The sequence below is a fragment of the Gopherus flavomarginatus genome, chromosome 5 (assembly GCF_025201925.1).
Source record: "Gopherus flavomarginatus isolate rGopFla2 chromosome 5, rGopFla2.mat.asm, whole genome shotgun sequence".
Taxonomy (NCBI): domain Eukaryota; kingdom Metazoa; phylum Chordata; order Testudines; family Testudinidae; genus Gopherus; species Gopherus flavomarginatus.
The window spans coordinates 109,882,076-109,904,111 of NC_066621.1; the positions used below are offsets into that span (position 1 = coordinate 109,882,076).

Consider the following 22,036-nt stretch of genomic DNA (forward strand, 5'->3'; position numbering starts at 1 on the left):
AGATTCCAGAAGACTGGAAAAGGGCAAATATAGTGCCCATCTATAAAAAGGGAAATAAAAACAACCCAGGAAACTACAGACCAGTTAGTTTAACTTCTGTGCCAGGGAAGATAATGGAGCGAGTAATTAAAGAAATCATCTGCAAACACTTGGAAGGTGGTAAGGTGATAGGGAATAGCCAGCATGGATTTGTAAAGAACAAATCGTGTCAAACCAATCTGATAGCTTTCTTTGATAGGATAATGAGTCTTGTGGATAAGGGAGAAGCGGTGGATGTGGTATACCTAGACTTTAGTAAGGCATTTGATACGGTCTCGCATGATATCCTTATCGATAAACTAGGCAAATACAATTTAGATGGGGCTACTATAAGGTGGGTGCCTAACTGGCTGGATAACTGTACTCAGAGAGTAGTTATTAATGGCTCCCAATCCTGCTGGAAAGGTATAACAAGTGGAATTCCACAGGGGTCTGTTTTGGAACCAGCTCTGTTCAATATCTTCATCAACGATTTAGATGTTGGCATAGAAAGTACGCTTATTAAGTTTGCAGATGATACCAAACTGGGAGGGATTGCAACTGCTTTGGAGGACAGGGTCAAAATTCAAAAAGATCTGGACAAATTGGAGAAATGGTCTGAGGTAATCCGGATGAAGTCCAATAAAGACAAATGCAAAGTGCTCCACTTAGGAAGGAACAATCAGTTTCACACATACAGAATGGGAAGAGACTGTCTAGGAAGGAGTATGGCAGAAAGAGATCTAGAGGTCATAGTGGACCACAAGCTAAATATGAGTCAACAGTGTGATACTGTTGCAAAAAAAGCAAACGTGGTTCTGGGATGCATTAACAGGTGTGTTGTAAAGAAGACACGAGAAGTCATTCTTCCACTCTACTCTGCTCTGGTTAGGCCTCAACTGGAGTATTGTGTCCAGTTCTGGGCACCGCATTTCAAGAAAGATGTGGAGAAATTGGAGAGGGTCCAGAGAAGAGCGACAAAAATGATTAAAGGTCTTGAGAACATGACCTATGAAGGAAGGCTGAAAGAATTGGGTTTATTTAGTTTGGAAAAGAGAAGACTGAGAGGGGACATGATAGCAGTTTTCAGGTGTCTAAAAGGGTGTCATCAGGAGGAGGGAGAAAACTTGTTCACCTTAGCCTCTAATGATAGAACAAGAAGCAATGGGCTTAAACTGCAGCAAGGGAGATTTAGGTTGGACATTAGGAAAAAGTTCCTAACTGTCAGGGTAGTTAAACACTGGAATCAATTGCCTAGGGAGGTTGTGGAATCTCCATCTCTGGAGCTATTTAAGAGTAGGTTAGATAAATGTCTATCAGGGATGGTCTAGACAGTATTTGGTCCTGCCATGAGGACAGGGGACTGGACTCGATGACCTCTCGAGGTCCCTTCCAGTCCTAGAGTCAATGAATCTATGAATCTATAATATGTAGATCCAGAAAAGGCCAAGGTCACCACTCCCAGGGTGACGCTCTGCTTCTTTCCTGGTCGGACTAGTTTAACTATGCCTTCCCTCCACTACAACTCCTGCCATGACCTCTGCACAAATCTGGCAGCACAGGCCCTGGGTCATCCTGATTGACCCTACTGGCCCAGACAGTTTTGGTGTCCCAGCCTCCTATGTGTGGCATCCTGACTACCAGTCATTCTCCCAATGTTTCCCGAGTTCCTGACCCAGTGGAACAGCAGAATCAAGCACCCCAGTCCACATTCGCTCCACCGCTCAGGGCTTGATATTTGGATGGGTGTCATCCTTAGAACGTTCATGCTTCACAGCTGTGTGAGGCATCCTTTCTGATAATAGGAAGGACTCTACTAGAAGTTGTTACCTTGCTAAATGGAAGCGCTTTTCTTCTTGGAACATCAAAATAGCATTCTCCTAGAAACTGCAGATATTCCTCTCATCTTGGATTATATCCTCGGAAGATGTCAGGCCTGTCCATTAGCTCCTTGCAAGTCCACTTGGAGGCGGTCAGTGCATACCATCCACCTTCTCAGGGCTAGTCGATCTTCGCACATCTAGTGACCACCAGATTCTGGAAATGCCTAACTAGAACCTTCCCACCTGTTTAGAAGCCTGCTCCCCAGCGGAACCTGAACCTTATTCTCTCAGTACTTATAAGGCCCCCCTTTGAATCTTTAGCTTCTTGCTTCATGTGTTTCCTTTCCATGAAGCTCACTTTCCCTGTAGCCGTTCCCTCAGCTAGAAGGGTTGGCGAGCTTCGATCACTGATGGCAGATCCTCTTTACACTATATTCCATAAGGATAAGGATTCTTTGCATCTGTGCCCCAAATTCACCCCCAGAGTAGCTTTAGAATTCACCTTAACCAATTGATTCACTTGCCTGTGTTCTTCCCTCACGCTTCCTCAGAGGAATGAAGACTCCATTCCCTCAATATTTGGTGGGCCTTGGCCTTTTATCTGCAAAGAACAAAACCAGTCAGGAAGTCCGTGAGACTATTCATCGCTATAATAGAAAGAATCATGGGGCATGCCATCGCCACTCAGAGAATCTCCAAATGGATCTCTGGCTGCATTCTACTCTATCAGCTGTCCCAGGGGGTAAGAGCTCATTTCACAAGAGCACAAGCAACATCTGTGGCATCACTTTAGGAGGTGCCTCTCCTTGATATCTGTAAAACGGTCATTTGGAGCTTTGTTCACATGTTTGCAAGACATTGTGCCTTGGTGCAGGACTCCTCTGCTGATTCGTCCTTTGGGGCAGCAGTCCTCCACTCAGGTCTACCTTCTAGACACTATAAATCGTGGACTGAATGGAGATACTGGATTTATGGCCAGTCCATGATTTTTAGTGTCTAGCAGGCTTGTGAATTTAAGCTCCCAGGATCATTTTTTGAAAGTGTTTGTGCAGATTTCCTTTAAGGATAATGACTAATAGCTCAGATACAGAAAGATCACTTTGTAAAAAGTGTTTATCCACAGAGTGAACAGAGACACTGGATTTATGGCTTATTACAACAATCTGTAACCTACGTCAAACTTATCCTTGTCATTGAGTCATATCAGCTGATTATTATTATTTATTATGATACCCTGGGACCCAGTCATGGATCAGGGTCTCTTTATGCGAGATGCTGCTCACAGACATAACAAAAAAGAAGATCCCTGCTCTGAAGAGCTTACAGTCTAAGACAAGATACAACAGACAGGGGGAGCAAAAGATAACAATGAGACCAAACCAAACAGCATGAAAAGCAGTGGTCGCAGCGTACTGGCTATCTAACTATTATCAAGTCTTTTTGTAGAGTGTGTGGCAGAGAGCTGTAAGAAGGCATTTAAAAGAGGACAAAAAGGTGACTTTGGGGATGTGGATATGGAGTAGCATCTGAGAAAACTCAAAGTTAATATTAAAAATGACTGTTTTTGTTCAGTCTGCCAACAACAACAAAAGTTAATATAAGGTTGAGGGCACAGTTTTACTAGAGCATACCATTTTGTTTAATGGAGAGCAGGTTAAAATTATAAAACTTCTGCAGACTTGTAACAGTGACAACTCTGAAAGCAAAGATGCTCAAATTCATACATTGTGTTGTCTGTGTTTTTGTTTTTCAGTCTCTTTTCACGTGTTATGAATACAGGCTCACAGTTTGTGATGGAAGGAGTGAAGAATTTGGTATTGAAACAACAAGTGAGTTTAAGAATGGAAAACAACAAGTGATATTTTTAAACTTGTTTGGCACATTTCAGACAAACATTTCGCCATAGTTTATCCATGTAATACATTAAAATGAATGGTTCTAAGGATGCAGCAAAATTAAGCATAACAGACCTTAGAGAACTTACCTTCTCTAAGATTCCATATACATATAGTATAAATACATTATTTGTTTTTTATATTTGGATTGTAGCTTTTAATTTATAAACAAATTATTTTTCACTGTTGAGAAGCTTAATGTCCATGAATAATATCCTAAATTATTCCTGTGAGGCCTATGCTCAAGGGGCATTTGCTCCCAAAAAGTGTAATAAATATCTTAGGTTCACCCTCTGCAAACTAATTTCAACACTGTGAAAGGAATAAATATGCATCTTTAGGTATTTTTTAATAAATACCCATAACCTGCATAAACACAGAATATGTGGGCATGTGCTATTTTTCCTTTGATTATCTCATATTTTGACAGTAACCATTCCAAAATTATTGAAAGTCTAATACTATTTTGATCCTTCTGTTCAATCACATATCAGGCACTTCTGATATAGCACATCTAAAATATAAAACAACCTCAGTCTTGAAGAACTGTAGCATGGAAAAGAGTAACAAGTCTAAAAATAATACCTAGATCTTATATAGCACTTTTCAACAGTAGATCTCGGAGCACTTTATAAAGGTCGTCAAATATCATTATCCACATTTTACAGATGGAGAAACTTAGTCACTCAGAGATGAAGTGATTTGTCCAAGGTCACCCAACAGACCAGCAGCAGAACTGGAAACAGAAGTCAGGTCGCCTGAGTGCCAATCTAGTGTGCTATTGACTAGGCCACACTGCCTTCTGTTATAACATTTAGCGTCACTTAAGAAAAATATTTTATGGTTTAACTCACTTGTGACTCTGCCAATCATGAGTTGTCTCAAAAATATCATAACTCCTTCATACAGTTTATATGTAAATTCACTCTTGTGGCTGAAATCTTAAACTCAAGTTATGGTTATCACAAGTTAAAAGTCAACTCCTGGGTGGATTTAGATGGGCTAAATTGTGATGGGAAACACTCATTTGAATTTTCTGAACATTGTATGATGCAAATGTTGCAGTGATACCATTAAAATGATGGGCCATAGAAGAATGAATGGAATAAACAGATTTTAATACACTGAATTTCTAATTTATTTTTGTTTTAAGTAACTTTGGTTCTGCAACCTAAACACTAAATAAAATTAAAACTTTTTTTTTTCAAATAGAAGGTCTTGGTAAAGGCTGATCCAGTAGCTGTGCAACAGCAAAAAAAATCAATTTGATTTTTATTCTGATCTTGAGTATTTTTTCATACTGTTGCCCTATGATCAGAATACCTTTTGTGCATCAAAAATATCAACTGTCACAAAAAACTTTTTAACTGGTTTCCATAGTTTTTATAAGGCACTTTGTGAGGCTTATTCTGCAGAAATGTATTGTGAATAGGTTATGCATTAGATTATACAGTTAAGATCTGTACGACATAATGAAATATTTATAATTAAAATTTATAAGTACTGCTTTTACATTGTTTGCCAAAGACCTCTTTAAAACATTTATTTCTTGCAACAATGTCTAATAGTGATAGTTTATATGAAACCCACTATGACTGACCTGTAGAGGGAAATTACATAAGCTTCTACACATACCTAGCTTTAAAACCTAATAGCTTTGTTGACAACAAGTTGAAACAGAACTTGCTGTTTCGCTTTTTTGTTTTGGAGATTTACTGACTGTTTGACAAGCTGTAAAATGCAAGTTTATAAGGTTTCTGAGCTGGCTTTTAACTCTTGTGCCCAAGAGTGTATATGTTAAGACTCCTTGGGATAGCCAAATAAGATGTCTTTTTGCATGATATTTAAGCATGCTGCAGGGAGGGGGTTGTAGGAGGTATTTGTTTTAATCTTAGCCTTTTTTCCCCCCTTGGGCAGGACTCAGGGATTTGTATTCTTTTTTGCTCAACCTCTTTTTCAATTTAATTTATATCTTACTTATGCCTTCGAAGTTCCTTTTCTGATATATATTCTTTCAGCAAGACATTGTCAATTCAGTCATTGTCTAAATTCTCCCTGAGTTTATTGTAAGTCTTGCTCAGGCCCTCATCCTGATTACTGCAACCACTTCTCCCTTACAACCACATCACTACCCCCTAGTCTACCCAAACAAGGTTGCTAAGATAATCTTCCTTGTCTATCACTTGGACAACATTGCTTCCCTTTTAGAATTCCACAACTAGCTTTCATTCTTCCACCAAATCAAATACATGCTTCTTGTCCTAACCTTCAAGACATTGTATTCTGTTTAGGTACTTGTATCCTGCTCGTCGCAATTGTATCTGCACACCCTTCAATTCTGTCCCATACTTTTCCATTCCTGTTTTTGTATTATGGTTCCTTCTCATACCCCAACTTCCCGCTCTATCAGTGATGCGAGCTCTGTCTGCACCTCCCACAAACATCCATATGCCCCTTTTGCCTGGGAAGCTCCATGATATAATCTATACAGCTGCTTACCATATACTCTTTCAAATCCCTCATTTCTGCTGTGATGTCCAGTTATAGCTAGGCAGGTGATAAGCTGTGACTGTCCATCTTCACTTTCCTTCCTTTTCCTGCTCCTTTACTTCTACTAACTTCCCCATTCTTGCCATTCACTCCACCTCCACTTCCAATTTAAAAAATTGAAAAGTAAAATAAAAACAACAAAACATAACGAATGAAGCTATGCCAATTCATCAACATACACGTGTTTTTTGGGTGTACTATACTGAAGGCCCACCAGGGCAGGCATGATCTCTTATTTGTGTCCAGAGTGTTTCCAATGCAGTGGGGATTGGACATTATCATAATATTGTTTACTAATGTTTAGTAATTAGTAATATTTACTAATAATTATCACCATCACCTTTGAACTAACCTGTAAGGCTACTGTCCTTTCTTCCCTCAGTTCTCTACTCAAGCCCTATTTCTGCCACAACACATACAAGAAATCTGCCACTTGGAATGACTAGGACCAAGGGTAGTTGGTGAAAGTTGTATTTAAATAATTCTAAAACAAAAGAAAAATAACAAATGTGTGTGGGTTTTTAATCTCTAGCTGCTGTCACCATAGATTGTGCATATTTGCCTTCCTTTTTCCCAAGATTAATATGCTACTTACCTTCTTAGATTGCAAGTTCTTCAGAGCAGGTCGTCATGTCTATCTTCATTTGCACTGTGCCTGGAACTTGAGTTTGACCACAACTTCTGGATGCTATTGGATTATAAATATTAAATAATAACAAGAAGCCCACTTCTACTTATGGTGTTCGAGATAAGATTATGGGCTCTGTAAACCTGCTAAAAAGTAAAATACCAGATTTAACTCATCAGTACTATCCAGTGGTGAAAAATTGGCTTAATCACAAACAATTTAAGCACAACAAATGTAAATGTAATCAAATATAAACATGAGTTAATAAAATTACCTCACTTAACAGTTACAGTAAACTTTGCAGGCTGGCTAGTGTCATAAGCAGGAATTTAATTACAACTTTGTGTTAACATCTTTAGTGCCAGTTAAATAACATTCAACTAAAATAACAAACAAATTCACATAAGCTGCTTAATATTAGTAAGGTTAATGTAAGAAAAGTGAATAAGAAGTCTTTTGTTCTCAGACTTCTTTTATGGTGGGTACTATACAAATTAATACTTCTGTTGTTTCTAATTCATGTAAAACAAAGAATTATAGAAAATAATATAAAGAAATAATATCCAGTCCTGTCGTAACTGAATAAGACATACAAATGTTACCAATTATTTCACTTTTCTAGATGTGTGCTTTTAAAACATAAATCAAATTATATGGTAATAGTTAATTTAACATTTTGCTTGTTCCTGTCATCATTCATATCCATTCTTTTAAAAAGAAGTCACTTTTACTGAAGTTATATAAGCATAGTTAGGTTATTTTCTATTGGTTTAACCATTTTTTTCCTTTTTAATTTTAATACTTGTTCAAACCAAAGTGTTTGAAGAGCTAGAAAACAATAATGCCTTTGTAAATGATAACCAGTAGCTTTCTATTTAATGGCAATATTGTATATTTTTGCCCCATTAAGGAATTTGAAATTTTTTCCATATACATTTCAACTTGCTGATTAGTAGTCAATTTTACATTTTTGGTACTAGTTTTATATTTATCTCAAATTTAACTTCAAATATTTTTATCTGACTCTCATAATGATGCTTTTATAATAAAAATAAACCAGGGTTAAAATTAAGAAAATGAGAAAAAGTTATACAAATAGTTAGAGAGGAACACAAAGATGTGGTAAGGTGCTAAAAGCAAAATGAAAACAAACCCCCCCCCCCACAGAAAATCAGTGGCAGAGTTCCAGATATCAAGACCCCTGTTCTAACCACTTTAGATTTCTTTTTTCCCAAACATAGGTGCTGGAACTATTTTTATAGTGGGGGGTACTGATAGTTATTGAACAAAACTGTAAACCCTGTATATGATGGAAACCACTTGAAACCTAGTTCCAGCACCTGTGGTCCCAAACATTTCCCTCAGAGTTTGAGGAACCTGAGTGTTGTCAAACCCTCTTATTTAAGTTACATCAAAATCAAACATTTTCATGTGAGTTATGCAGAATATATCTCCTCACAGAGAGACTACGCCCTAAACCTCAATTTAAGTCTTTTGCCTCCTTATATTTGTTTTATATCAGTATCATTATCAATCCATTCCAACTCTGCTCTTTTTCTTTCTTCCTCAAACATTTTTCTACCGTTTCTTCCTCATTCTAGTGGGGAAGCTATATGGCCTCCTCATAGTTTTAATTATAGACTCATAGGACTGGAGAGGTCCTCTAGTCCAGTCCCTTGCACTTATGGCAGTACTAAGTATTATCTAGACCATCCCTAACAGGTATTTGTCTAACCTGTTTTTAAAAATCTCCAATGATAGAGATTCCACAATCTCCCTAGACAATTTATTACAATGCTTAACCACCCTGACAGGAAGTTTTCCCTAATATCCAACTTAAACTTCCCTTGCTGCAGTTTAAGCCCTTGCTTCTTGTCAATTTTTCTCCCTCCTCCTTGTAACAGCTTTTTATGTACTTGAAAACTGTTATGTTCCCTCTCAACCTTCTCTTTTCCAGACTAAACAAACCCAGTTTTTTCAATCATCCCTCATAGGTCATGTTTTCTAGACCTTTAATAATTTTTGTTGCTCTTCTCTGGACTTTCTCCAATTTGTCCACATATTTCCTGAAATATGGTGCCCAGAACTGGACACAATACTCCAGTTGAGGCCTAATTAGCTTGGAGTAGAGCAGAAGAATTACTACTTGTGTCTTGCTCACAACAGTCCCGCTAATACATCCCGGAATGATGTTTGGGGTTTTTTAACTCTCGTTTAGCATATTGTCAACTATGATTCTCAGATCCCTTTCCACAGTACTCCTTCCTAGGCAGTTCTTTCCCATTTTGTATGTGTGCAACTGATTGTTCCTTCCTAAATGGAGTACTTTACATTTGTCCTTATTGAATGTCATCCTGTTTACTTCAGACCATTTCTCCAGATCATTTTGAATTATAATCCTATCCTCCAAAGCGCTTGCCACAACTCCCAGCTCGGTATCATCCGCAAACTTTATAAATGTACTTTCTATGCCATTATCTAAATCATTAATGAAGATTTTGAACAGAACTGAACCCAGAACTGATCCCTGCGGGACCCTACTCATTATGCCCTTGAACCACTAATAACTACTCTCTAGGAATGGTTTTCCAACCAATTATGCACTCACCCTATAGTAGCTCCATCTAGGTTGCATTTCCCTAGTTTGTTTATGAGAAGCTCATGTGAGACAGCATCAAAAGCTTTACTAAAGCCAAGATATACCACGTCTACCATTTCCCTCTTATCCACAAGGCTTGTTACCCTGTCAAAGAAAGCTATCAGATTGGTTTGACATGATTTATTCTTGACAAGTCCATGCTGACTGTTACTTATCACCTTATTATCTTCTAGATGTTTGCAAATTGATTGCTTAATTATTTTCTCCATTATCTTTCCAGGTACAGAAGTTAAGCTGACTGGTCTGAAATTCCCTGAGTTGTTCTTATTTCCCTTTTTATAGATTGGCACTATATTTGCCCTTTTCTAGTCTTCTGGAATCTCTCCTGTCTTCCATGACATTTCAAAAATAACAGGAGTACTTGTGGCACCTTAGAGACTAACAAATTTATTTGAGCAATAGCTTCTCTTAATTAACCTCTTACAGTGGTATGGGTACTTCAACCTTTTCATGTTCTTTGTATGTATAAATATCTTCTTACTGTATGTTCCATTCTATGCTGTAACCCACTTAAGCTTATGCTGAAATAAATTTTAGTCTCTAAGGTGCCACAAGTACTCCTTTTCTTTTTGCTGATACAGACTAACACGGCTGCTACTCTGAAACATTTAAAAAATAATAGCTAATGGCTCGGATATCTCTTCGGTCAGCTCCTTGAGTATTCTAGGATGCATTTCGTCAGGCACTGGTGACTTGAAAAATCTAATTTCTCTAAGTAATTTTTAACTCGTTCTTTCCCTATTTTAACCTCTGATACGACCTCATTTTCACTGGTATTTACTATGTTACACATCCAATCACCACAAACCTTCTTAGTGAAAACAGAAAGAAAGAAGTCGTTATGCACCTAATATATTTATGCTCACAACTTCCCTGTGAGACAGGGAAGTGCTATTATCCCCATTTTCTGGATGAAGAAGTGAGGCACAGAGAAGCTAAATGACACACAGGAGTCTCTAGTGGAGCAGGGAATTGAATCCAGGTTTTTAAAGTCCTAGGCTAGTGCCCTAATCGCTGGACTGTCTTTCCTCACTGACCTTCATTCTCTCAGCAGATCTCCAAAGTGAATTATTACCTCTCTTCCAGCACAATATCTTTGGATGCATTTAGTTTGGTTTTTCACCCTTTGAGGGTACAAAGCTGCAATTTTTGTGCTTGTTTTACCATATTCCTAGCCTTAGATTACCATGTTTTAATCTTAGTTTGGCTTTTTTATGTTATTGTTCAATTATAGAGCACACATCTACCATCTCCAGATTTCCCATCTCTTACTTAAGATCTTAACCGCTTTGTTCACATCTTTTTCATGCCTTCAGATCGATGGTTCTCCAAAGTTTGAGGTTCATGACCAAAAATGGCTTAAAACAATGTGGAAAGGACCTTGTTGCTATCTTTTAACCTTGAGACTCACTGTTTTCCTGATGCTATAACATTGTAGTGGTGAATGCTCTCAAACTGCATTCTATTTAGTTTAAAGAAAAAATCTTTTGTCCTGTGTTTCTATTTCCTTGTCACTTGCTCTTGGCCTTCTCATTGCCTCTTCTATTTCATTTGTTATGCCTCAGTTTTATGGATTAGTGAGCAGAATGCAGATGAGGCAATCAGAATTGTATGATAAAGTGCAGAACCACATGGTACATTTTATATGGCACATGTATATTGCCACCTGTATGTGGTGTGTTTATGGCAAATTTAGCAATACAGAAAGTAAATACAGCTAAAACTTGAATTATAAGGCATGTTTAATATTGAATGGATAAAGATCATAGATTTCACTGAGAATCCCATCCTATATTGTTGAATTGGCTTTTAATTTGGGTATATTGTACTGTAATAATAATTTAAAAAAAAGCCCTCCGTCTTTCACCAAGAGCTTTACACTTGTTACAGTAAAGACAATGAAAGCAGTGTAGAGTAATGGTAAAACATTCAGTAGATTGCTTTTTTTACAAATGAGTTAGATAAAAAAGATTAATATTTGAATAAACACACACAGCTCATTATATATTGCACTGATATTGAAATAGAATTAGGACCAAAAATATCAAGAGAATCTGGAGGATCTTATTTTGCAGGATGAGATTTAAGTCCTTTTTTAGCTAATCCCAGGCAAGTAGAATTAAAGCTACCCAGTTGAGTTTCTACTCCAGGCTTATATTTGTGTTGGCCGTTAGAAAAGAACTTTGTAAATACACTTGGATATCAGATCCTTCAGCTGGCTTAACACATTTCCTGAAATTCAACTAGTTTGGCCTACAGAAGAAGCTCAAAGGCAGCACAGTTACATAAAAGTGTTAACTATTTATTGTATCAGCATTTTCTTCACTTGGTAGTTATATCTTCTGCCAGTGTTGCAAATGTACATGGAACTTCTGTTTGTTCTTTATACGGAGAACATCTGTGGCATGAATGATGAAAGAACCGGATATTAACAAATAAAAGTCTTTCATAAACTTGATAGTATATTTTGTTAACTTTTGTAATTTCTAACAGAAGATGTTGGCCTTTTCCTTGTCCCACAACTATCCTATTCCCCACTCTTGTACTCCTTTTGGCACCCTTGGACATTGGGCACCCCCAGGGAGAAGCAGACCAGGGGGCACCAGGAGGGTGGGAGGACAGGATGCAGGCTTTTGGTGCTTCCTGGAACAACAGAGATGTAGAAGGAGGGTAGGATCTGGGGCTGAACTGCCAGGCCCCTAGTGGGTATGGTGCTCTTCAACCTGACCACCTATCTGGGTACTGGGTAATGTGTGGGGAAGAGTGAGAGTCAGCAGGAGGGGTGTCATAAACAGATAGCTAAGGGTTAATGTCTCTTTCACCTATAAAGGGTTAACAAACAGTGACCTGTAAACACCTGACCAGAGGACCAATCAGAAGACAAGATACTTTCAAATCTCATGGGACGGAAGCCTTTGTTTATGGGTTTTGGGTTTGGCTTTGTTCTCTCTGGGTCCTGGACGGGACTAGAGGTGCAACCAGGTTTCTGCCAATCTCCCTGCTACAGTATCTTATCTATTCAGAATTGTGAGTAAGAAAAGGCGGTCATAGTCTTATGTGTACTTGCTGGAAGTAGCTTAAATTGTGTTTCTGCTGGAGAAAGTTTCTTTCTATTGTTTATAAGTTAAAAGACCCTGTAACTGTTTACCATCTAAAGTGCAGAGATAAACCTTTTACTTTTTCTTTCTTTCTTATTAAAAGTTTTGCTTTTAAGACCTGTTTAATTTTTTTTCTCCTAGTTAAGGTTCATGGGAATTGGTGGGGAGAAGGGAAGGATAAATTTTCTCTTTGTGTTATATTCACACAGCTTTTATGGCCTCTGGGTGAGGGGGAAGGTAACACTCCTCCCGGTGTGGTGATTCAAAAAGTTGAATCAGGGGATCTCCTAGTGTTCCCAGGGCGGGAAGGAGCTGGGAGGAAGAAGGGAGGGGGGAGGGAATGGCTTATTTCTCTTTGTTGTGAGACTCAAGGAATCTGGGTCTTAGGGTCCCCTGGGAAGGTTTTGGGAGGACCAGAGGGTATCAGGCCCTAAAAAAATTCCTGATTGGTGGCAGCGATACAGATCTAAGCTGGTAATTAAGCTTAGGGGAATTCATGCTAGTACTCATATTTTGGACGCTAAGGTCCAGAATTGGGAATTATACTTGACAAGGGGAGTATGTGTGGAGCTGGCTGCAGTGGGGAGAGCACAGTTCTGGTTGCAGAGGCAGCATGAGAGTTCAGGCCTTGGTATGGGGAAGTGGTGGGGGAGAGCTCAGGGCTGGATGCAGGTGCAGTAGAGAGAGAGCTCTGGGCCCCCTCCTCAGGAAAATTCTGGTTGCACCAGATTGGAGGGCGGTTGTTGCCGTCCTCAACCCTCGTATCAGTCTTTAGGGACTGTTACAAGCCAAAATAATCTAAGACTGCCCTAAACTGTGCAGTGGATAGAACAGGCCCTAGAATCCAGAAGTTGCAAATGGCTCCTACCTCAGCTTACTGAATGCAGCTAAGGATTCAGCCACAATCTTGAAAAAAAGAATTCCTGTATATCTAGAGAAGCAAACTGTGGATTTTTTTAAACAAATCAAGTTTTTAAAGCATGTCCTTGCCTGCTTAAAAACTGCTAAATAAGACCAAGCTCACTAGGCCTATGGTATGGCAAACAATTTCAAGAATGTGGTACGTGAACTTGTATAAGTCTTATGATTTGAGTGGTGGGGGTTGTAAAATACATTGAAATTTAAATCTGTTGTTTGCTGGAGGCAGCTGCTTATTTGACCAAGGAAGAGTAGCAAAAGAAAGGGAAGGAGCATGTTTCTCAAATATAGTCTGCTCTAGGAGATGCACTGTTCTATGGAGATTTTACTCTAGTTCTTCATTATTTCATTTCATTTTAATCTAAAATAAGTCATTTATACTGCAAGTATATGGTTACTCTTTAAAAAGCAATTTTACCTACCCCTTTTAAAAAATCATTGGTATTCATTTGAGTTACTTTAAAATTTCTGGACCTATTAACTATTCTGTACATAAAATAACCTAGAACAGTTATTTTCCCTACAGAACATTACAGTAAAGCAGCTCAAAGTAAGAGATTTGAGTGTGCTGTAAATTACAAAATTCAACATTCCATATAATATAGCTGGGCTGCAGAATAGCTTCTGCATATTTCTTAGTAAACATTTTTGCAACTCACTGGTTTCAAATTCTCTTCCACAGAATCTACCAGTCACACGTATCCTAGACAACCTTATGGAGATGAAGTCAAATCCGGTGAGTATAATTATATTCATTTTAGGCAGAGAGATATGGAAAACCAGATCTTTTCAAATCTGATGCACATAATATTGCTGCCACATCATGTTGTTAATGTAGCATCAAATAATTCTGGTCTCCCCGTACTTTGATTTAAACTATAACAATTTTCACAGTTATTGTTTTGTTTATATAGGAGTCTGGAGTCAAAAATAATTTGATCAGATTACTAGTTTGTGATGTATTTAAAGATTATGTTACAATGCATCTTCACAAGGGAGCCAAATTAAGATTTCACAGGTAACTTTAATGCTGTCATTTGCTAACTTCTGAGTGCTTGATTTTTGCAACCTTAATGTTCTTTGACATAGTTTTTTGCATGTAATAGTATAACAGACTTTTTCCATTCATAGATCTAACTATAACCATATCTTCAAATTTGGCAACTCCAGATTTCTATGTTGCGTTGGTAGCACAGGTGTCTGGATGCTGGGGCTAAAGCGTCCCCAAATACACACACTGTTACAGGGCAAAAGAAGATGCAGGGGCCAGCTGGGTGGGGGAAGGGGAGAGACAACATTTTAACAAGGTGTACGAGGAAAGCCAAAGAGCCAGATGGTTCACCACCTAACTCACTTCATCCTGGAAAGAGAGAGTATGTTCCTGTGGTTCTATATCATTCCTTTCCTCTGATGGGGATTGGAATTCTTGATCTTTCCAAGTTGAAGAACAGTTTTCAGGTTAGGACTGCCTCTTTTCCTGTTGGAATCCAGTTCAGGCCACCACAGCTTCCTGCCACCAGCAACCCCTTTCTTGATTGGCAGTGGGGAAAATTGGAGAGTTTAGGGAAAAGAAGGCATGATGATGCAGTAGACTGGAGGGGAAAGTCAATAGAAGGAAGGAGGGGAAAAGTAGAAGTAAAGATGGAGTGGTTAGAGAGAAGCAGAGAAAGATGCTGAGAGACACTGAAGTAAAGAAACCAAGGCTGAAAATCAAACAAAAATGAAAGGAAAAAAAGGAAGAAGAAAAACATCGAACACATTCTGCACAGGAAAAAAATTAGAACAAACCCTTATAGACAGTGTTCAAAGGGCAATGCAAGATTTACTTCTTTGCCTTGCTCTAACTAGAATGACTCTCACTGGAGGAAGTATTTGCTTAAAAAATTCCATTATCTGGAATCTGCCATTATTGTATGTAAATAACTTGTGATAGTGTTGTGTGATTCAACTTCTGGGTTTTGTCACCGAGTTTGACAGAGTCCCTTATTACTCACAAATGCTAATTGAACTTCTGTACCACACCATTCTACTGTATTCTATATATACCACATGTTTTTACAGGCAACTACTTTAGAAAATGTTAGTGTTTTCAAAAATTATTTGTATTTCTTCTACTTTTTCTCTGTCTATAATCCAGGTGGGATTTTGTACAGGAAAAGAAATATACAGATATACAAATGTAATACACCTCTACTTCGATATAACGCCGCCCGATATAACACGAATTTGGATATAACGCGGTAAAGCAGTGCTCCAGGGGGGCGGGGCTGTGCACTGCGGTGGATCAAAGCAAGTTCAGTATAACATGGTTTCACTTATAATGCGGTAAGATTTTTTTTACTCCCGAGGACAGCATTATATCAAGGTAGTGGTGTATCTCACAAAACTGTTGTTCAAGCTGATGAGGAGATGAGGGGGATTTCCTTGCCTGTGATAGACTTCATCTTCTCTGGATGTTACTAAATCATCCTATCTAAGGATCATTTGAGCAAATTTTTGTAAATTGAATGCACAAGATTCCCCAAACAACCATGTGCTTTAAAAAAATACAGTGCAGAATATTGCTACACCCTTTGCAGGAACTTTATCCCCCTCTACTAGTTAGTTGATGCTTTGGGGATGCTCAGAACTGGGCCACTTGCACCCACCATTTAGGGTGACCAGATGTTCCAATTTTATAGAGACAGTCCTCATTTGGGAGGCTTTTTCTTTTATAGACACCTGTTACCTCCCACCCTGTCCCGATTTTTTACACTTTCTATCTGGTCACCCTACCACCATTCCATCTCCACCTCTTGCACAGAGGAGTGAGCTGGGCAAACCCAGGAAAACAACATCGTTTTGCCTTTCTGCAGATCTTCCCCACACCTAAATATCAGTTATGTGGAGATGTGCAGGGAAATAACTAAAACAAGTGCCAAGAAATAATTGAACATACAAACTAGCCTGTAGTAAATGTAATTGACTGCTAAATCACAAACAGTAAAAACAAATTCTCTGGCTAACAGAGTCAATGAATGAAGCCAAGAAAGGAGGTTGTTTCTCAGGAAAAGTATAGGTGACCTTGTAGTAACTTCTAAAGGCAAGATGCTGCATATAATATTTCTATAATCTACCAGTAGGTGTCACTCAGAGCATTAAAGTGGAGAACCTAAATTAAGACGGCTCACAGACAATGAAAAGTTTTGAATAAATATTCAGCTTCCTCAGTCTACAAATTTAAGAACTTTCTGGAAAAGGTCACATTTCATATACTGTATTTTTGCTGGCTTGGTATTCTCACATTGTACTGCCATGGAGAATAGCCAAGATCACTTAGATAATTTCAGGGTATAGTTGACTATCTCACTAGGTCATATTAAAACATGGGGGTTATTGATTCAATCCCTTCTATTATAGTGGAGATTTACAACATGAATTGCTGCCATGTTGAAGACTAGGATTCAGGACCAAAATCAGGAATCCCATCCTCCAAGCCAACGGAGACCAGGCAAGCCCTAAAGAGCAGCTCTTTTAACCTCTACGTGAAAGGCTGCCAGTAGTTTGCTGAACAAGTACTTCCTTTGGGCTTATTAAAAGAGAAGCATAAGTAGCCTTTGGGGGATGTCATATATTTGGGCTTGCAATAGAAGCAGCAATTGTAGAAAACTAAAACTGGATCTATAAGGAAAAATGAATGACACATGGAATTACACTAGTGTGGCCTTTGTTCATGTTCTAACGTATAGAGTCCTTCCATCCCCAAAACAGGCAAGAATAGCCACTTGTCCTGCTGGCAAAAGATAAGATACAGAAAAGAAAGCTAAAAAGCTGATGTTTTTCTACAGAACTTGAGGAAATCTCCATTTAAGGGATTGGACTCTTACCTGCTAAGTCCTGTAGTAGATGTGTGAAACGCACATAGGTATAAATGTCTGTCTTGCATAGAAACTAGATAAAATACTATCAACATAGAAATGATATATTAATCATTGCAAATTATATACCTACATTCAAATCACATGCTAAATATAAAATGCTACACTAAAGTAATGTGAAATGTAAAAGGTTTTCTACTACCAGTGGCCACAAATGTTACTTTGTCAATTGTAATTTAAAATTATTCTGGAATACATTTCAGAGTGCTGTGTTTTTTTGCCATGTGGACTTTCAGAACTCTGCCGAGCAAAATAGATATAAAGTTCTCTTAAATCTGCCTCAATATGGTATTGTGTGTTTCTCAAATACTCTCCTCCCTGCTGCTTGTCCTCTCCCAAAGGGACAGCTACGAGGAAGGAGAAATGAGCCCCATGCCTATGGTTTCTGATCCTTTCAACAGAAACAGGAACTGAAGAACAGTTCTTAGGGGCAGTAACACTACCCTCTAATGTTTTTAACTTATGCCTGGGTTGGTTGACTATAATGGATTTTTTTCTTAGAATATTTTAACACATTTGTTCAGTAACTTCATTTGTTGATGACCTTAGAGTGATTTGTTCTATTGTCTTGGGTCTTAACATTTGTTTGATCAAAATAGGGTTTAAAATACATTTCCTTTCTTTTCAGAAGTGTCATATATTTCCTAGATCAGTGGTTTTCAAACTTTTTTCTGACGACCCAGTTGAAGAAAATTATTGATGACCATGACCTAACGGAGCTGGGGCAGAGGGTTTTGGTGTGTGAGAAGGGCTTAGGGCTAGGAAAGAGAGTTGGGGTGCGGGGGTGAGGGCTGCCAGATGAGGCCAAGAATGAGGAGTTCAGAGTGTGGGAGGAGGCTCGGGCTGGGGCAGAGGCTTGGGGTGCGGGAGGGTGTCAGGGCTTTGGGCTGGGGGTGCAGGCTCTGGAGTGGGGCCAGGGTTGAGGAGCTTGGGGTGCAGGAAGGGGTTCTGGGTTTGGGGGGGGCTTAGGGCTTGGGCAGAGGATTGGGGCCTGGGGTTCGGGTGGAGGCTTACCTCAGGCAACTCCTGGTCGGCAGTACAGTAGGGTGCTAAGGCAGGCTTCCTGCCCGTCCTGGCACCGCAGACCGCGCTGCGCCCTGGAAACAGCCAGTAGCAGGTCCGACTCCTAGGCAGAGGCATGCCAGCGGCTCCGTGCAGCTCTTGCCTGCAGGCAGCACCACCACCACCACCCCCAGCTCCCATTGGCTGGGCCAGTGCTCGGGGAGGGGCAGCACATGGAGTCCCGTGCCGCCCCCCCCATCTGGGAGCTGGACATGCTGCTGGCCGCTTACAGGGCGCAGCATGGTGTCAGAACAGGTAGGGACTAGCCTGTCTTAGCCGAGCAGCACCGTCAACAGGACTTTTAATGGCCCAGTCGGTGATGCTGACCAGAGGTGCTTACATTCTGTGACCCAGTACTGGGTTGCAACCCACAGTTTGAGAGCCACTGTCCTAGATATTGGTCTAAATAAAGAGTCACAACTTCAGGATTTTGTTTTTTAAGAGAATTCTTGATAATTAACCCATAAATCTTAGTGCAGAGTAGTTACTTTCATTGATTAGGGATAACTTGCTTAAATGTTTGCAAGTTAAATCAGTGTTATAAAGTTTGTTAAAATATTCATCTTAAGAAAAGATAATATGGTTTTAACATGTTATACTGTCAAAGAAAAGAAAGTTTTCAGCCATTAACCCCCTGCCCCCTACTATTATAGTATTACAAAGAATTATAAACCCTTTAGGAAATGACTTGAGATTTGACAAGTGGTACTGCATGTAAGTTGTCCTCTTATGTCTCATAAATAATCCATGGATGTCTGACTTTAGGACAAAGTAATCAGAAAATGTATTTTTCTCTCAAGAGACAATACAGGTTGAACCTCTCTAGTTCGGCAACCTCGGGAACTGACCATTGCCGAACCAGAGAATTTGCTGAACCATGGGAGCTCAGTAGTCTAGCAAGCGAGTCTCTTTTTATTTTTATCTCGCTGAGGTGAATAAATAAAACAGCGCTTGCAACACCACCTAGCCAAGGCTTACCGTCTCTCTTCATAACAAAGTGCTAGTGTTGTTGTACAATTTTACTGTATTGGCACAAGGAAATAAGTATATAAAGTGTAAAAAACATAAAATAATGTGAAAAAGAAATAGATGATGATACAGGTAAATCTATAATTTACTTACCTAAAATGATGCCTGAATTCTGCTTCCAAAGTGATGTGACAAGAAATGCTAACTCAAATTACATTTGAGTTATATCCGAGGTCTCTGCTGTAGGTATATGCAGGGTAGATGGAGTGGCGGCAACAGGATTTTTTACTGTAAAGTGCTGCTCACCACTCCTCTTCACTACCTTTAACCAATCTTCCAGCTTGGCTTGTCTCATGTATTTTGGTTTTTCTTTAATGAGTTTTTCTCGTATCATGTAGAGAGACATGATCTCTTGCTCAGAAGTGAAATGTCTTTGCTCCAGACCGTCTATTACATTTGTTGCCAACGAATGCATTTATCTATAGAAATTTTTTCTGTGACATACTCCTCATCATCTTCATCACCATCACTGGCGTCTTTGTTATTTTCGTTTTTTCCCTGCTGTACCATTTGCACGATTTCTTCATCCATTATATGACTAGCAATTTGTGCATCTTTGTCGACTTCCATCCAGTCTAGCACATTTTCCTCTCCCAAATGCTTGGCCAGCTCAAGCACTACAGGGTCAGACATACCGCTGGCATACTCCATTAACTCGCTAACAATTTTTTGGTTTTCAGACCCTTGAAATCCAGCGAACTTGGACTCGTCATTGACATCAGGACTGTCCTGAATCAGTGCGATACAGTTTGAGGATAAATACAGTACCACCACATTATCTTTGAAAAGTAGCTGGGCTTTATGTTCTTATGTTCTTATTATGTTTTTTAGAGTGGACAGAGCAATTGTCGAAAATCAGCACAATTTGGCACTTTGGATCCAGACCTACGGAGGGCTCTTGCCTCCACTACAAAGTATTTCTCAAACCACTTGAGACCTAGATTAGTCGTTATTCATCCCTTTTGGTTGCCATGGTATATCACTGGGAATATTTTCACCCCTTTGAATGCATTGGGTTCACACTTTTCCCAATAACCGTGAGCTTGCATTTGTACATGCCTGCTGCATTGCTACAACCAAGGACAGTTACCCTGTCGTCCTACTCCTTCGTACTAGATGATGGCCACTCTGCATCAGTAACTAACATTTTTTTAGGCATACGACACCAATAGAGAGCAGTTTCATTGGCATTGTATACCTGCTCTGAGGATAATTTCTAATTTGCAACTAAGGCCTGGTCTACACTGGGGGAAGGGGGGAGATCGATCTAAGTTACGCAACTTCAGCTACGTGAATAAGATGATCCCTCACTCTCACAGATCCTGGGAGACAGGCCAGTCCTCGCTTATAGACAGCCTCCCAACCTGAAACAAATACTCACCAGCAGCCGCACACCATACAACATAAACACTAACCCAGGAACCTATCCTTGCAACAAAGCCCGATGCCAGCTCTGTCCACATATCGATTCAAGTGACACCATCATAGGACCTAATCACATCAGCCACGCCATCAGAGGTTCGTTCACCTGCACATCTACCAACGTGATATATGCCATCATGTGCCAGCAGTGCCCCTCTGCCATGTACATTGGCCAAACCGGACAGTCTCTTCGCAAAAGAATAAATGGACACAAATCTGACATCAGGAATCATAACATTCAAAAACCAGTGGGAGAACACTTCAGTCTCTCTAACCACTCAGTGACAGACTTGAAGGTGGCAGTTTTGCAACAAAAAAACTTCAAAAACAGACTCCAAAGAGAGACTGCTGAACTCGAATTAATATGCAAATTAGACACAATTAACTGAGGCCTTAACAGAGACTGGGAATGGCTGGGTCATTACACTAATTGAATCTATTTCCCTATGTTAAGTTCTCCTCACACCTTCTATGGGTCATCTTTATTATCACTTCAAAAGTTTTTTTTCCCCTGCTGACAATAGCTCATCTCCATTAATTAGACTCTTCCTGTTGGTATGCATACTTCCATCTTTTCATGTTCTCTGTATGTATAAATATCTCCTGTCTCTGTGTTTCATTCTGTGCATCTGAAGAAGTGAACTGTAGCTCACGAAAGCTCATGCTGAAATAAATTTGTTAGTCTCTAAGGTGCCACAAGTACTCTTGTTCTTTTTGTAGCTGAACTCGACGTACTTACATCTACTTTCCACGGTGTCTTCACTTCAGTAAGTCGAGAACTGACGCTCTCCCGTCGACTTCTCCTACACCTCTCACCCTGGTGGAGTACCAGAGTTGACAGGAGAGCGCTCGGCGATCAATTTACCATGTCTAGACTAAACGTGATTAAATCAACTCCCGCTGGATCGATCGCTGCCCGTCGATCCAACAGGTAATATAGACAAACCCTAACTGCAAATTCGTCAATTTACTTAGTGGCAGCTTCCATATCTGTCCTTCTTTTTCACTGCACACACA

The 22,036-nt window shown here is 39.4% G+C and overlaps 1 protein-coding gene across 4 annotated transcripts in view; it reads left to right on the plus strand.

The window, feature by feature from the left end:
* Nucleotides 1-22,036, plus strand: part of SCFD1 (sec1 family domain containing 1) — a 152,781-nt gene that overhangs the window by 86,717 nt on the left and 44,028 nt on the right. For 3 of the 4 annotated variants that reach the window (XR_007774508.1, XM_050953890.1, XM_050953891.1), the window contains exons 19-20: nucleotides 3,595-3,670; nucleotides 14,272-14,325. Coding sequence is in view for 3 of the 4 variants with exons in the window: in XM_050953890.1 (XP_050809847.1) it covers nucleotides 3,595-3,670; nucleotides 14,272-14,325 (130 nt within the window). In the remaining variant the exon portion in view is untranslated. Of the gene's footprint in view, nucleotides 1-3,594; nucleotides 3,671-14,271; nucleotides 14,326-14,503; nucleotides 14,627-22,036 lie in introns of those variants that run through there. The other variant, XM_050953892.1, reaches the window with a different exon arrangement.